Source organism: Homalodisca vitripennis, chromosome 1 (genome assembly GCF_021130785.1).
Source record: "Homalodisca vitripennis isolate AUS2020 chromosome 1, UT_GWSS_2.1, whole genome shotgun sequence".
Taxonomy (NCBI): domain Eukaryota; kingdom Metazoa; phylum Arthropoda; class Insecta; order Hemiptera; family Cicadellidae; genus Homalodisca; species Homalodisca vitripennis.
The window spans coordinates 57,068,036-57,085,564 of record NC_060207.1 but is presented as its reverse complement, the minus strand read 5'-3'; the positions used below and the strand labels follow the sequence as shown (position 1 = coordinate 57,085,564).

The 17,529-nt window shown below is 31.2% G+C and overlaps 2 protein-coding genes across 3 annotated transcripts in view; one reads left to right on the top strand and one right to left on the bottom strand.

The window, feature by feature from the left end:
* The first annotated feature begins 3,366 nt into the window (after positions 1-3,366).
* LOC124362031 lies at positions 3,367-15,855 on the top strand. The gene is made up of 2 exons (XM_046816184.1): positions 3,367-4,325; positions 11,697-15,855. Exon 1 carries the CDS (start codon positions 3,550-3,552, stop codon positions 4,039-4,041), a length of 492 nt encoding a protein of 163 aa, XP_046672140.1. The 5' UTR covers positions 3,367-3,549; the 3' UTR covers positions 4,042-4,325; positions 11,697-15,855.
* The window catches only part of LOC124362019 (phosphatidylserine decarboxylase proenzyme, mitochondrial-like), a 32,258-nt gene continuing 28,173 nt past the window's right edge, over positions 13,445-17,529 (bottom strand). For both annotated transcript variants that reach the window (XM_046816172.1, XM_046816164.1), the window contains exon 7: positions 13,445-16,006. The gene's annotated coding sequence lies outside the window, so the exon portion shown is untranslated. The remainder of the gene's footprint in view (positions 16,007-17,529) is intronic.

The window sequence follows — 17,529 nt, the reverse complement described above, 5'->3', positions numbered from 1 at the left end:
TTTGATAGGCTGCATGTGTTACTTTATCACATGTTAAAAAGTCATATGATTGTAACCAGTTTGTTTACAAATTTATTTATTCTGGTCCTCCTCCATAGACTAATGGTTATAGTCTCAGCTCTCTAACTGAGAGATCAAGGGTTCAAATCCTGAGGAGGGCCAATAATGTATAGACACGAAACAGTGTGTGTACTTTGAAAATAAACCAGTGTACATCGAAGCCTACATAGCTGAAGCTGAGGCTTAAAAGAGAACAAAAAATATTTATTCTGAAATTTTTTGTTGCCATCGTGGTTACCCATAGGACCAATGTACAAATTTTCTTATAATACTGAACCAAATCACATGTAGCATCATCAAACTCATGTTGCCAACTTCAAAGTCATGTTATTGTTGTTGTTACCTCATGTTCTAATGAAGCTTCATACAGAATTACAAGTTAATAGATAAGTTTGTTCTCAAGATATCATGTGGGTGACAGACGGAGAGACAGACAGAAATGAAATTTTTCCAGCCCTTGGTAGAATATAGGCTTCGACATGCTCCGTCAATTAGATCATGAAGGAATTTGATATTATAAAATGGATTTCTAAGATAAATGCCGCCAAAACCTCTGTTTTGGATTCTACATAAACTACTCTAGGTTGGTTTGATCACTCATGGGTACTTTTAGACTTCACTGAGATTATTATTAATTCTATTTAAGAAGGTTTTTGAGAATGTTTTGAAAAGTCATTGTTTTGAATGTGTTGGAATCGGTCTTCCTATGTCAAATAACATCAAAACTAATCCCTTCTGATGCCATGAAGCCTTGTACAGATGTTCCGTTATATGTTGAAGTAATACAATATTTGGTTTTGGCATTAGAAACTAGACTTCAACTGAATCTTACCAATACATCCAATACCAGAATTCCATATTTAGCTCACATAAAACTGTAATAATAATAACTCCTTATGTATTGTATAAATGTATACAAATCATAAGCAATGCCAGGATTACAACTAAATGCCAAAAAAGTCAAAGTAAAACACAATTTTTAATGAAAATTAAGATGTAATATTCCTTCTAATTAAAAACCCTTTAAACACATTCATACAATAGGTTCTCCAGTAACTATTATTAAATAGTTTCTTACGTTTTTGAAAAGAGAATGCATTTACTGTTTGTTCCAAAATAGTATAAACTTTAAATAAGATTACAATACGACTATTGAGAGCTTTTTTGTTAGGAAATATAAATTAACAATTATAACATTGTTTTTAGTTCAAGTATTATGATTATGAATGTTGTGGTTATTTTTTTTTAATCTGGACTGTATAGTACAAATAAAAATTTATCACAGAAAGTCTACAATGTTTAAAAGATTTAGATTTGTTATAACTCTCAACCCTTTTTGTAGTGCAGTATCAAGATTTCTTGTACTTCATTATAATTTCCCTAGAGAATCAAACCATAATATCTTAAGATATACACATGCAAAATTGAAAATTTGTATACAAGTTGGAGGTACAACATTATTTAGCCAACTTAACAAGCTTATATAATAAGCTTAAGTATGATTTTCTGGTTTCCATTAGTTATTGGCTAGTTATTAATGATGTTTGCTAGGTACAGTATAACTAATACATGACTATAAACCACTTTCACACTTTCATACATTGGTAAGGGATTATTAAAATTGATGTATTGATAGTAAAAGTTTGTTTTTGAGAAGTCAACATTTTAATAACACTTATTGGGAACTGACTGATAAATTAGCACTTCCTGACACTAATCAAACTTAATAAGTGCAAGATTAATCCCATCATTTATTACACTGAAACCGGGGCATATTCAGATCAGTTTTATAATTTTAATGGGACCCGGGCCGGACCCAATCCCATCACTTTCTACTACCTAATTCAACAGCCTCGTTTCGACGTTACACTTTAAGAATGATAGGGATCACTCAATCTAGCAACGCTACATTGACAAACACGAGACAGCAGCGACACAAATGAAAACACCTCCATCTCCCGTTGTATTCCATTGTCTCAGACATGTGTTAAGAGAACTATCAACACTATCTTAGACAAAGGTTGTACCGTTGACAAAGTTTTTGTCACTCAGCTGGGAAGGGGTTAAAACTTACTTTCCCAGATTCTTTGGGGTCGAAATATGGGGGTTTCCGTCAAAACGACGAAGGTAGGTTTCTCTATTCAAAGGTGAAGAGGTGGGAGGATAAGGAAGAAGGCAGGGAGACCTTCGAATACATGCCGGACATCAGAAGGAGACTGCAGCAGAAGTGGGAGATGGACCATTACCTGACACAGTTCGTCACTGGTCACTGGAATTTCAAGGCGAACCTCAAGAGATTTAACCTGGTGGAGGAGGAGAGGTGTGAGTGCGGAGAGTTGGAGACCGCAAACCATGTGCTCATGGAGTGCGAACTGTTTGAGGAGGAAAGAAGAGACCTTAGGCAGGTGATGACATCGAAGCATCTACAATGGAAAAGAGTCAACTTTGACTTTGATGAAGAGACTATCAAAGAGGTTAGAACCACAACAAGAAGGATTGGAATAAAAAGAGAGGGAAACAGAGTTTAAAAGCTTGGAAGAGAGAAATTAGGATCCCGATGATTCTCATCGCACAAGAGCGGTGAGATGAGGGGAGACGTGCTGTTAGGCTAGACACAAGCAAGAGTGTCGGGAAGAGGATTAAGTGGCCGAAGCCCAAAGAGAAGAAAGAAGAGGAGAAGGCAAGAGACCTGGCAAATAAGTCACAGACTTGTGTCAGGGGTGGAGGTGGGAACGAGGGGCTTCAGCTCCAGCACATATCTTTTCGCCGCTATACATTGTGGATGGGTGGTCTTCCTCACCCTGTACATACTTTCTTGATCGGGGAAAAAAGCAAACACTTGTACAGCACTGAAAATGCCCTTTGAAAGGAAGTAGATTCTTATGGATGGAAGTAAACACTTTTTGACCCTTGAAGACTTACACACCCTTATATGTATACATTTTTTTGGTTGAGACAACAAGGCACATACTACTATAGCACCAAAAAAAAACTTATAGACCAGAAGAAAATTACACGGGATGAAAGTTAGTTGACACTTACTATTTTACTCATTTGACTCTCTGTAAGTTGACATATTACATATTATTAGAATCTTAAACAAATTTGTTCAGTTGATCATTTAGATTCAGGGCTTCAGCTTAGGTTAATACCTTCCTAAAGTTGTAAAAACAATGGTACTACCATGAAAGTTTCATCTAAATTCAAAGATTCAAATTCAAGACACCTTGCAATAGTGCATTTCACCAAAATATCATAAATTGCAGTATAGTGATTAGCTACGTCAATCAATATTAATATAGTGACGACTTAATTGTATAATCGATATCGATATTGCAAATTGTGACGATTCACTATTTGCACTATCAGATCACCTTGATACAGTCTGATAACATGATGACCTGTTGAGAATTTCTGTAAACAAACTAATTTACTAAATTTAAGACGTCACTTAGCAAAGGCACTTGATCATCAAATATTTTCACAAAAATGAAAGTAATGCTTTATTTGATGTTTTTTAGTATTCCATTAGGGCTTACGACAAACCTTGGGCGCCTGATACGACGTCTAGATATCCGACTCAGCCAACTGGTTCGAGACCGCTACGCCGGGTCGATGACGTTCCTTACGATGATCAACAGGATGAACGAGGCTCTGGCAGACCTGACAGATCGTGTTGGAAATCCTCGCTCTCACAAGGGCATTTTGCGGCTGGGACAAGCTGTTATCAGTAGTGGCACACCTCACTTTGTCAAGTACAACGTGACCAGGCAGGAGCTGCAGCGACGTTACGGATGGACCCAAGAAGACCTGAAGAACTACTACGAACTCATTAATCGCACTGTGAGCTATCGCAAGCACCTAGACAACATCTGCCGCAAGGTGGCGCTGGAGTACAAAGTCTACCACTACTATTACAGACCACATGGTGCAGACCAGCGAGTGGTTAAAGGGAAGAATCAACAGTTGGCTAATACGTGACAAGCCATATGGTACTCATCACTTCTAAAACTCTCACTTAAGTTAGTTGATTCATTTTCATTATCAGAATTCAAGCATTAAGTATTTATTAAACAATCATGATTCATTCAAAATCAAACATGTGTTAACTTGAAGAGTCATCATTAAGTAGTTTAGATTTTAATCAATCAATTATGTGTTATGAGGGTTTCTTGTAGTTACATTATAATTCATTATTAGATGAAGTGAAACAATATTTTTTTAAACAGCATGACAATAATAACTGAGAATTGATAACATTAGGTGTAAGTATAAACTATAGTTATAGCTCTTGTCCACACATACTTTACTGATTTCCTATAGCTTTACGATACATTTAATAATTTGCCAATTTAAATATCACTACATTTTTTTTAAATATAAATACAATATTTTGTATCAATAAAAATATATTTTAAGAGTGTTAAAATTATTTATTTATTTAGTTTTATTAGCTGCAAGATTTAATTTGTTTAGTTTCAAGAGAGCATTTGTAAGTGAATCCAACCCATTATATATTGAAATCATATAATTAAATTATCTAACAGTGACCTATATCAAAAAATTTGGGTCCCAAGCATTTGTCCTAATTCACTGTTAAAAGCCCCACTACATGTTGACTTTAAGAGTTCCAGAACTGAGGTAACCATTGCTAGCCAAGATTCCCAGCCAGTTTAAAGGGAAATTCATAGTTTCCTAAAAACCACTATCTAGTACATATTTTTGAATTTAAAAAAATTAAGAGATGTGCTTTCATATAATATGTATTTTTAGTTTGTTTTATAAAAATTTTATGTTATTTTAAGAAATAATTAGTTAAATTTTTTTAAACTAAAAATGTTTTGTTATTATAATATTTTTTTACTGTACACTCTGCACTTTGTCAAGATAGCATTCTGAAAATGTTATCTAATAATATTCATAAAAAAAATTAATACAAATATTATTTAAAGAAAACTTATTTACAAAAATTCATCAAATTTCCTCAAACACCACATTAATATTATATACAATATATTTTGGACGATGCTTAGTAAATCAGAATAAAATATAAATCTAAATACCACTTTAAACCAATCCTAGTTATAATATTAGTAAAATTTAACTTTTTTTAAGAAATAAACAGAGATATAGAATGTAAAGTATGTATTTCACATACTCATTTATTTTTGTGTGATGCAGTTGAATCAAATTTTTCAAAGTTATTCATGTTTGATGACTGATAACAGCTAATGAATAGAGTTACATGCCACGACGTTAAAAATGATTGGTAACCGTATATGATACATTTGTTCAAGTTTTAAACACACTATCGTTAGACATCCTAGTTGTCTGGTGATAAAATTAATTCGTAGTGAAGAATATTCAACGAGCCAGCCAATGAGCTCATGGGCTTTTTCGCACTGACGTCAAAGTCAATCTCATTGGTTCTTGGGACCCAAAGAGTGTTAGTTGAATTTTTAAGAATATGCTTAACAATGTGGCTGCCAAACAAATGGTTCTTAAGGAGATTTGTATACATTTTTTCAAGATCACAAAATTTCTAACATGTTTTTAAAATGTAAGGCCTTTATTAAGTTTTGCCCGTTTGGCTCAATGTAACTTTCATTTATTTTTGTCTTCTAAAGAGTCATTTCAGTTCAATTATGGTTGTAAATAGGAAGAAATTGGAAAAATGTTGTTTAATTGGCTATAATTGATAGTCCAGAAGCAAAAAGTTAACTTGCATTGTATGAGCACACAAACTATTTTTTAACAAAATCGACAAAGAGGAATTTCGATTGTCAGCTGTTCTAGTTTTGATAGAGGTCAAAATTGTTAAAAATTCTAAATGATACAATGTTTTCTCAGACAAATCATCAGACATCAAGATAAGGGCTTACACCGATACACAAAAATATTACTATTATGAATCAATTAGTGTATATTGGAGTTAAAACAAATTACTCAGTGAATTAAAATTTCACTATGATGGTTTTACCATGTTAGAAATGTAGAGTTGTGTAAAGTTAAATTTAGAATAATTTAAGACATGTACTAAACCTACTACAAATGTACAATAATAAAAATGTTATTTATAATGTTTAAAAAATAAAATTTAAATGTCACTATTTCACAAAACATTGACTTAGAATGTACATTACAAAAACACAAGTTAAAAATATAATATTAATTTATTTTTTATTTATTACAAATACACACACACTATCAAACGCTTCTATAGAAGTTAAAATCTCCAAGCTAAAAGAAATTGCTTTTATTGTAATAAACAGCACACTGAATATTTTGGTCTCACTTGAACTAATCGTTACCTCCTAAATTAAATTTAACATAACCTCCACCTTCAACTTCCCTTACAATAATCTGAAGTGATTTTCATACAAAACAACTGTTATTATTTATCTAGTATTATTTCTATAACAAGTTAACTGAAAGGAATGTTTTTACTAATAATCCAAAGAAATTTAAATATATTCCATACATTTCTGATAATATGATGATTGTCCAGAAAATAACTTATATTTTCAAACTAAAAGATACCAAAGGCCAAAATTGTTTAAATTTGAAATCAAATACAAGGCATATCCAGAAAGTAAGTGTACTGACACTTACACGGAATTCCTCCCCTCCGCAACAAGACCGGTTCGACTTCAATACATTGCGAACTGTTGATCTGATAATATGTTTCATGAAAAATGTTAATCCAATCTCCCGCCAAGTGCGAAATATGCAGGGTCATCCGTTATCTTGTTTGGAAGGGAAAAACTCTAAAGGTTTATAATGAATTTTAAACTTTGAGGATGTACACTTACTTTTTGGATATGACTCTTAGTAGTTCATATTTTCTAGGAGTGGTAATTCCTGCTGGTGCTTGACAGGTACTGGATGAGAGCGAATACAATCAATAGCATGCACATCAAAATATAAGTCCCATTATAGTAAAATTGTTCAAATAGGTGTCATTAATAAATGATGATAAATATTATTATTAAATTTAAGTAAAAGTTGGTTAAATGTTCAGTTACTTGTATTTATGTTAAATTAAAATAGAAATTTTGATAAGTTCTCAAAGTAAATTATTGATCATTTATTCCGTTCTGTATTGATCTACAAAACCATAAGTTGTAATGTTGAAGATGGTGAAATGTTAGTCCATTAGGTTCACCAAATGATATATTCAAGCATAATTCGAGTCTTGATGCGTCAAAGGGAATAATATCTGTGGTACTATAGTTATTACAAGTTTTGAGTAGTATTACTCAAATACAATTTTAAAGGCATAGAACTTTGGGATATTACTCAATGAAATAAACACTCCATCTTCCTCTGATGTTGGGCTGGGAGTGGTTTCTTCCAGAAAGTAACAAAAAAACCAAGTGGTAACTAAATATTAATAGTAGCCTAATTAGTGGAAAACTCATACAGAATAGTAGTAGGATCACGATTTAAGCTGCGATCACATTTTGCAAAACAAGCAGAGAAAATGCGACACTGTTGAGAAAAGCTCTCGCAAAATTGCGACGAAAGCGACAAAGAACTAATCGTGAAAAAAGTATATCGCATTTTGAAAATCAGTTTACAGTGTTAAAAATATTCTTTTTCAGTACTATAAGATTATAGACAATAAACAAAATTCTTTATTCGTAATTTTAGAGATCAGAATGGTGTCACAATACATTAAGATTTTCAGTTTGTTTTAAAGTTAACAGATACATCTGGTAAATAAGTAGTTCTTATATTATAAGTTTAAATTCTAATTGGTAGGTTTTACAGTCAAGTAATTATTAACGTCAATTTTCTTCTTTACTCCTTCAGTTTAAGAACTCATCCAGCGAGTAAAATGGCCGTTCTGTAAGCCATATACATTTTATCATCACCTTTATTTCATGTATATAAAATATTAGACAACGTGTGGCGCCGCCGGTCGACAAACTGTCTGGTTGGAAGACACTTGCCTACTCTCAAAATAAAAAAGTATAGATACCCGAGTTTGAACGATAACCACAAACTAACTAACCAAGTTTTGTGTCTGTAGGAATGAAAGAAGGTTTTGGCGCTTTACTACTAAACTGCAATTTTTAAAGTTAAATTATTCATTGTTAAACCTGCCATTGGAGCTTATATGACAAAATATGATGGGAAATGGTCTAATATATTAAAACAATATTTAATTTATTATGGCTTCTTGGACTTAAGGGCGCGAGTGGACCCCCGTCAGTCTTACGGTTTGTGCATTTCAACAAACATGTACCAGTCGCATTAAATTAACAAAATCTGTTTTACTAAGTTAAAGTAGTATTAAAAACTATAGTTTTAAATAATTGTGTTTACAAAAATGAATTGCGTCTGAAAAAATAATGACTATAAACTCAATAAGGGGACCAATGCCGAATTTTTTTAATTGAACCTGGTTGAGAACAAAAGTTCAAATGTTTTACAAATAACTGGTTAGATAACTTTTAGCCATATTTAATTATAAAATTACATACTCTACGTTAGTACTCTTGTATAAAACTTTGGTCTTAATAGGATTACAAGTTTTTCTGATTATGAAAGTTTCAAAATTGTAATTTGGTTGAAAAGCAACAAAAGAGGCACCATTTTTCGTTTGTAACAAAATAAAAATGTTAATATGTTTCTAAAGAATCTGATTTATATCTAGATAAAAAATAAACAAGCTAAATTTTAATTTAACTCCAGTAACTAGTAGTAGTAGTTTGCTCAACTAGTTGGTTTGTGGCCAACGTTCAAACTAGGTTATTTGTAATATTTTATGCAAGAGTAGTATGCAGCAAATGGCCATGCTTGCTCCTATGACAGCATTGCTGATGCGCTGTGACTGACACATACAAACAAAAACGAACGTTGTACACTTCAAAACGTTTTGTCTTAGCGTCTGTAACTATTGAGGTCATGTTATAGTCAAATTTTATTTTGAAAGGTAAAGGTTAAGCATAACTAATCTACGCAATTTGTTAACCCTCCAACTGGCAGTCATTTTTTCCTGTAGTGGCGGCATGTTTTCGAGCCTCGTGCAAGGGTTTTTTAAAAAATTTATAAAAAATATAAATTAAAAGTAATATATATAGAAGTATATATTTTTGTGTTCAGAATTAAACATATAATAATATTAGTATTTAAATTTGGCCTTAAAAAAATGTTGACTAAAAATTTTTTCCCATGAAATTCAAAATTTACATTTTTTTTTTTTTTAATTTGGGGGGGACCATACCTAGCAAACCAAGTTATAATAAGAAAACTATAAAAGTGAGATATCCATTTTATGTCAAATTTATTCTAGTTTCAGAAACACATAAGCATTTTACAAATTTATGAAACTATAATAACACTATATAACAAAAAGCAGCGATGCGCATAAATTGTGAAAATAGGGTGTATATGTAAGAGTTTGCTAATAAAAGTTTTACTAATACAGTTTTACTTCAATACATGTTATATTGCATATTTTATTACTCAGAATGAAGTAAACTATACAGCAGTAGTAAAATAAATTCCATAACTTTTTTTTGAAGAGTCGAAAAAAGTTTCATTTTTGTCATTACTCAAAACTTTTGCGAAAAATTTTCGAAAAATTTATTTATTCTAAAATATATTTATTTGCACTACTGCAATATTTAACAATTCACCACACACTAAACACAACACTAAAACACAAATAAACCTACTAAAACTTACTAATAAACACGACTCGTCACATCAACAACTCAGACGGCATCGACAACATGGCGGTCACATCTTTTACGATCCAAACTACGAACTTGGTACATTGCAACTACAATACGAAGAGGAATAAAACTATAGTATTCCTTAGGCTTTTTTTCCCGAATCCAATGGTGCATGAATCGAATCGATACGTTGCCGGAATATACTGTAATGAGTGATTATGCAAGGGAATGTTTGTTCATCAAAATTTTGATGAACAACAATCATAATTGGGTTGTGTTCATCAAAATTTTGATGAACAACAGTTGGAGGGTTTGTTAATAATCACTATTAAAGGTACTAATAAAAAGCAACCCATTTCAATGAGGTTTTGACATTATTGTTTACAAAACAAAAGAAGGCTACAGATTGAATGATGTTGGTAGAGTCTAATTAGCTTTTTAAAGATACATTGATGCTAAAAGTAACTTTTTATCAAAAAATAACCACACTATTAAATTTAATTTCGTGTTTTATTAAGAGAAGACTTTTAGATTTTATTTTGTATTTTTTACAAAATTTTTATTTTCAAACTATACTGCTTTAAATAATACCTCTTGACAAAAATCTTTTAATGAAAGGGGTTCTAAATATTTTAACAACAATATATATAAAAATATTGTTGATAATGTAATCAGTATATATATATATATTTTTATATATATATATATATATATATACATATATATACATATATATATATATATATATATATATATATATATATATATATATATATATATAGGCTAAAGTATTATACAACTTCAGACTGTTTTTCAATAAGTATTATTGTAATCTCCTGTGGAATACCAATGCTATTAACAAGTGCTACAAGACAAATGTTATTGCTAAACTGTCTGTAAAGCTTGTAGCATTATTGCTAAGAATATTTACATCTCAGCTTAAACCCTAAATAGGATCATGGATGAGAGTGTATTGAAAGGGAAAATGTTAAAATTGTGAAGTAAATCATTTTATGGTCCTAAATGTGTTAATTTTTAACCAGACCTCATGTACCTTGGAGAACTTCCTAAAGGTTGCTATGCATTTTATTAGATCTGAAAAGAGACACAGAACACTATTATGGCTACCAACTGCCCTTGCAAATTCAACCAACCATTAGGTTTCCAAAACCAATAGACAGGAATGCAGTATTTACTAGAGGAAGGATATTAGGCAGAGGATAAATTCTCCACATCTGATTGTCAGCTGATGGTCCTGAGCCTACGAGGGATTGTAGACTAAAATAAGCAAGCATTTATTCCACAGATTTTCACAGTCAGGTGATCCATGGCTCTGACAACAATTTGAGAAGAATGGGTTAATCTCATCATATAATCACCAAATACTTGGTCTCAGAAAAGATAGATTATCAAATCTGTTACACAACGAGTTTCAATTCATCCATCTTGATCAGATTCATTGATATACTTCTTTGTATTTTAATGTTCTGCTTTCTTGGGAGTGTTGCTAACGTCACAAAAGTCATGGCAGGCAGTCCTTTTGAGAGAATGATCAAATTTTTTACCTTTAATCGTTGCTATTTTGTAACTAAAAGATTCGCAATTTGATAACCAATCAAATTTTAAATGTGTATCAATTTAAATATTGTTGCAGTCTAAAACTACAATTAGAATGTTCAAGTCCATATTCAGAAATGTTTATATTATTTTGGTTTATAAGGGAGATTATTAAATATACGCGTAGAACTTAGTTTACTAATTTAACTCAATACAGTAAACTAATAAGCTTACAGTAATAGCTTATTAGCTTTATTAAAAGAAATATTATTTCATTCATAGCATTAGGATGAACGTTACTCAGTTAATCACTATAAGTTTGAGTCTGAATGAACTTTTGAATTCAAGAAACTCATACTCTGAAATAACTAAATATTACAACTGTTATCTCAGGGAATTAAATGACACGTACTCTCAGCTAAAGACAAACAACAGCCAGGACACAATTTTCCAGATCATGACAAACACAATTCCTGTTCCAACCAAGAATCTTATCAAGAGGTCAGCAATTGTGAATAGGTTTGATAAAGTCAAGACAAAACATCTGCTAAATCTACATCATCAGTTGAGTTTGTTATGGAATAAGATAGCTCATGACGTCATCATCTGTGATTTCATTTCCAATACTACTCTGCACAAAGCTCTTGGACCTTGAAAGTGTTTATAAAAGACAAGTACCCGGTTCCACTTAGATATATTTTTCTATAAAAAAAAATTTAAAATACTAATTTACGTTTTTTAACATTATTTGTAGTTGAATAACATGTTTAACACATTAAATGCTATAGTAAATCAGAATTTATGTGTTACAAGACACCACAACCCTATTACAGATGATTTTCTGGCATCATAAAACACACACAGAATGCATCTAATGCTTTAGAACTAATTGTTTGCTGATCTCATAAGTGCTAATCAAGATTCAGATATAATGCAATTATACAAGGCTTCCAGATCTCTTAATGAACCCAAGTAAAAGTTCATAACAATACAAAATTCAAAAAGTATTTTTGGTATATAAATGTAATATTAAAGTTATAGTAAGTAAATTAAAGGCAAAATAAGTATTATTTGAATCTTATTAATCTTTTTTGTATGAAATCCAATAACAACATTTCTTTATTTTAATTGTGATTTTCTTTAATTTGTTTTTGTCAGAAATATTAAATTAAGGGAGTTATTTATTACAAGCAAAATGAACAATGCTGGAATAAAATGTATTGAATCTGCATGATAGTTAGAATGTTCAGTTCAATTAATATTACAATTCTGTTAAATAAGATGTTAGATATAAAAGTCAACTTCTACTTCAACACATTATTTAATTATGTCATATTTACCTCTTTCGACACAGCAATGTCGATTCTTCAATTTACAGTATGTCTTTGATTTACTTTTATGAAGTTACACAGTAAAAATAACAGTTTGACAAATAGAAACATTACCTTAATGTTTTATAACTATAAATAATAGAACTATATTTACAGAAGATATAAATGCTCAGAGATCTTGTAACATGTACAGCAAAAGTTTATTACTAATTTACCCTGAAATTAGATTCTAAAAAAATGCTTTCTCTGAACATGACTTTTACTTAAAGTTTATATTATAAACCAAGAAAAGTATTATAAACATACAAGCTGAAGTATTTGATTATTATTAAAACATTCCAATTACCACATACGGTACAAGACGCTCGGGTCTCAAAATAAGCTATTATGCCAAAGTTATATCAAAACATTTTTTTAACTAGCACTTTTATGAAATTTCATAAATCTGTTTTACAGACAGAACTTGTTATTTAAGAAAAGCTGGTTGGTTCTAGACCACATAACTAACAATAAAATTGTACTACTCAAATTCTTTTATCCGGTTTGTTAATCAGTGCATTATACACACTTAATGTAGAGCAATCAATCAGCATCTTGCATAGTCTGACTCAGCTATCTCAGGGTTTTATCCATATTTTAAATCATCAAGCTCACTATCTGAGCTCAGTCAGATAACTGATGGTCTACTCTGGCCCATAAATTATACACATCTGGCATGACTGAACACTTTGTTTTTCTTACACCATGTTGTCATGCAAAAAGAACAGTATTCTGAAAATAATATGCTTGAAAGGGTGAATAAATCAACTATTCATTATAGAATCGAATAATATATTCTGACAAATACATTAATAATGCTCTACGGCACCAGTCTTTCTCATTACTTAATTTTCTAGCCTTAATAAAATGAATATGTTAATAAAAATCTTAACATAACAAATTATAAATATTTTTAAATACACTGAATGCTATCCAATAAGAATTACACTCCCATTTTACGCTACACACAGCTTTCATACAGTTTAAACATTACATAAAATATCAACTTAATCACTAGTTTGATTATACCTGAGTCTACAGTTCTGTTTTCCCCATAATGGTTTCACTTTAAAAATAAAGAAAAGTTTACATTCATTTGAAAGATCAGTCATAAATGAAATAGTAAAATCAGGGCTAATGGTTGCTACATTGGTGGAACTACATAAGTAAACTGAAATCATGTTGGTTTTGTCTTATTATACTTAACATCAAGATATTTTCTGTGCTGGAGTAGGGAATCTTCTGGTAGCTTACTGAAAAAATATTTTTAACGAAATGTGATGTAATAATAGATGTATTTGATTTAGCATTAATTTTTTTTTAAATAAAGTTAAGTAATAAGAAATACAGGCCAGTCAAAACTAATTTTGTACCTTATAACAAACAATAAAATAAAAATACTATATTAGTACAGTAAATTATAAATTAAAGTAACACAGCTTAAATAATTAAGCTTAAAAGCAACAGCCTCATCACATAAACTGATTTCAACATATAGATATGAGATTTTAATATACCACTGAAATAAAAAAAGGTATAGCTAAATAACTTAAGTCAGTGTGGAAGTACAAATGTAACTACCTAAGCTGCCCAAAGAGTGACTGACATTTATTTGAAGTTTTATTGTATAACTAAAAATAAATAAAACACTAATAAGCACAGCAATAAGTTTACTAGGGTAATAGCTAAAGCTTCGTTTGTGTGACGATCTAGCACACAATCTCAATGAATTGAAGAGAACAGCTGCATCGATTGACTGTCTCAAGTAATATTACAACATAATAATAGAATATTTGTTGGTCTAATCAATGTAATACGATAAAGTAGGTTCAAATTCATGTTGGGTATGACATTATTGGATTGTTAACAGATAATTATCTGAGCCTAGCCTAAAAGTTCTGAGCTACAGCCTCAGATCATGTACAGAAAAATAAAAGAAGATAAAGAAATATTAAACCTGTACCCTAAGTCAATTCTGTATTCTGTAGTGGTGAAATTAATTTGATATAGGATGCATGTCAACAGCTAGAATAGTACAGAAGGTATTCAAATGTTTATATCAGCTTCTACAAATCAATTACAATGCCAGCTGATCTGTAACCGATTATGTAAAAAACGAGGACTCAGGTATATACAAACTAAATCAGTTTCCAACCAAAACAAAAGAATTATAATAAGCTCAGACAAAACTAGTGTTCAGTTTTATCTTCTAAAACACTAACTATAAAAACAGCTATAACTCTTCATTGAATGATACTGAGCAATACTTTGTGTACAAAACTATTTTGAAAAGAACAGATCTGATAATTATTTCTACTTTAATCGACTCCCGACTATACAGAGATTGACCATCCAGTTCACCGTAGCTGCTGTGTTCTTACAAACTTAAAAATGTAGAGTAAAACCCACATTTTGTCGTTCAGAACACGAGAAGTGAGATGAAGATCAGGTTTTATTGATAAATGACATGTCATTACGGCAATAACAGCTTATTCTCATTTCCAAATAGATTTACATAGTGTATAATATTTTTAACAATAAATTCCATAACTTACTGGAATAATTTTAAGCTACTGATATAATTTTAATTATGTTATAGAGATCTGGTTTGTGTCGACATTAAAAATTCATTTAAACATCAAATTGTAGGCATGAAACTGAGGTTGGTGAAGATGGGATCAAGGTGATTTAAGACCAAGCTCATATACAACAATAACACAACATGACATATTTACATAGCACATCTGTTCATCATTAATCAACAATATCCATTATAACAAACTATTCAAATCAGTCAGCTTAGGAGAAACTTCTTGTTGTATTGTTTGACTTATTGTAAAGACCCAATTAATTAATAGTGTTCTTTTTTTGTTACAAAACTACTTCTGCTTGCTTGATCAACACTAGAGATAGCACTACCATATATCTGCAGCTTTATTCAAGGAAATCTAACAACTACCAATGCTGCCAAGTTTAAGACTTTAGGTAGCTCTACACAACTTATCGTAATTATTGATTGATTTACAACAGTGGCTTGTACAAAATTTGTATCCATTTTCAGTGATCTCAACCATGATTTTAAGTTTACTGTGATCACTGCCTCCTTAATCATCTCATAATCGGAAGTTGACTGTTTTCAAAACACTATTTCAGTAAAGTATAAACTTAAGTTGCATTTGAAACAGTATTTTAAAAATATACTTTGCCTATACTACTTTATACCTAAGATCATCGCATTCATCACAACTTGACGGAATCAACAAAGTGTAAGTAAGTACACTGAAGAGAGAAACATCGATTTTTAGATGTTCAGCAAAGAATACCGCATCTCATCTGAAACAAGGAAGGCTATTAATACTTGAACAATGCTTAATACTTAACTGACAATGTCTTATTCAGATGTCAGTCTCTGTTTCAGAAGTCTGTTTGTCACATTACTATAATCCATTAAGAATAGTAAAAATATGCTTTCATAAGTTTGTCTAGTTACTTAAAAATGTTGAATTTTCAGTAAAGGTTTACTATAAAATTAAGACAGTATGTCAAGTCTAATATGGCTTTGTTAGGACTAAAACTTATGTCAATTGAAAGATAAAGATCCAAAGTTTTATAATAAAAACATACTAAAACTCTCTTTAGTTATGTTACATCTTTCATTATAAACTTGAATGTTTACAGTTCAGACCTAATCTCCTAACATGCAAAGATTAGTAGAAAGAGGAATACCTCAGGGATGTGTTCTAGTACCTGTGCTATTCATATTATTCATAAATTACATACCAGAATATCTTGATCAGTACTATTTAATTTTAATGTATGAAGACAAGACAACACTCCTGTAATATAGCTCATCTGACTACCTAGTTAAATCATATATAGCAATGAACATGGCTTATCAATATTGCCATGAAAATAACTTAGTTGTCAATAGGTATGTAAAAAAACCAACTTGGTTTTGGGAGAAGGAAAAATTAAGTTACTAGTATATCTGATGTGGAAATTACACGTAAAGCTAAATTTCTAGAAATACTAGTTGATTATGACTATCATGGGCTGAATATATGAACTTGCTATGTAAAAAACTAAACACCTACCTCTTTATACTAAAACGCACAACTCATATTTCTGACATTACTACAGCAATACTGACATTTGACTCACTCACTCTTAAGAGTTCCATCTGAGGTATGAAATTGCAACGTGGGGATACACCTCAGCAGACCTCCAAAGAATCTTTATTATACAAAAAGAGCTATAAGAATGCTTGGACACCTTGGATCAAGAGATAGCTTCAGGAAAACCTTCAAAAAACTGAGAATCTTGACAATTTTATCACTTTACATCTAAGAAGTGGTCTTATATACTGATAGTAAAGAACTGCCCCAGCAACATGATCTGCATGACTATAACACCCAGCATGGATCCCTGTACACCAGAGTTTCCCAAAGTGTGCGCCGCGGCCTAGTATAATTTATGCAAAACGGATAAATTATACTAGGTGCACCGCAAAGCCATGTCTGTACTCAAAGAGAGCCGTGGGCCAAAAAAGTTTGGGAACCTCTGCTGTACACTCTTCCTGCACACTACCCTTTCATGATATGGAAAAGAAGCCATCCTATATCGGTCCAAAATTGTAAACCCATTTACCAGCTGAGATAAGAAACCCGACAGAGAAGATGCTTAAGAGAAAGCTCAACAATGCTATCACAGAGAGCTTTCTACTCACTGCAAGAGTATCTACATCATGAAGACAACTAAAACGATTATGACTTTAATATAAATATTGTTATGTATTGTGCCATCACAACTCTTGATGTTTTGTGAATAAAGAATACTGTTTTATGTCAATTAAGATT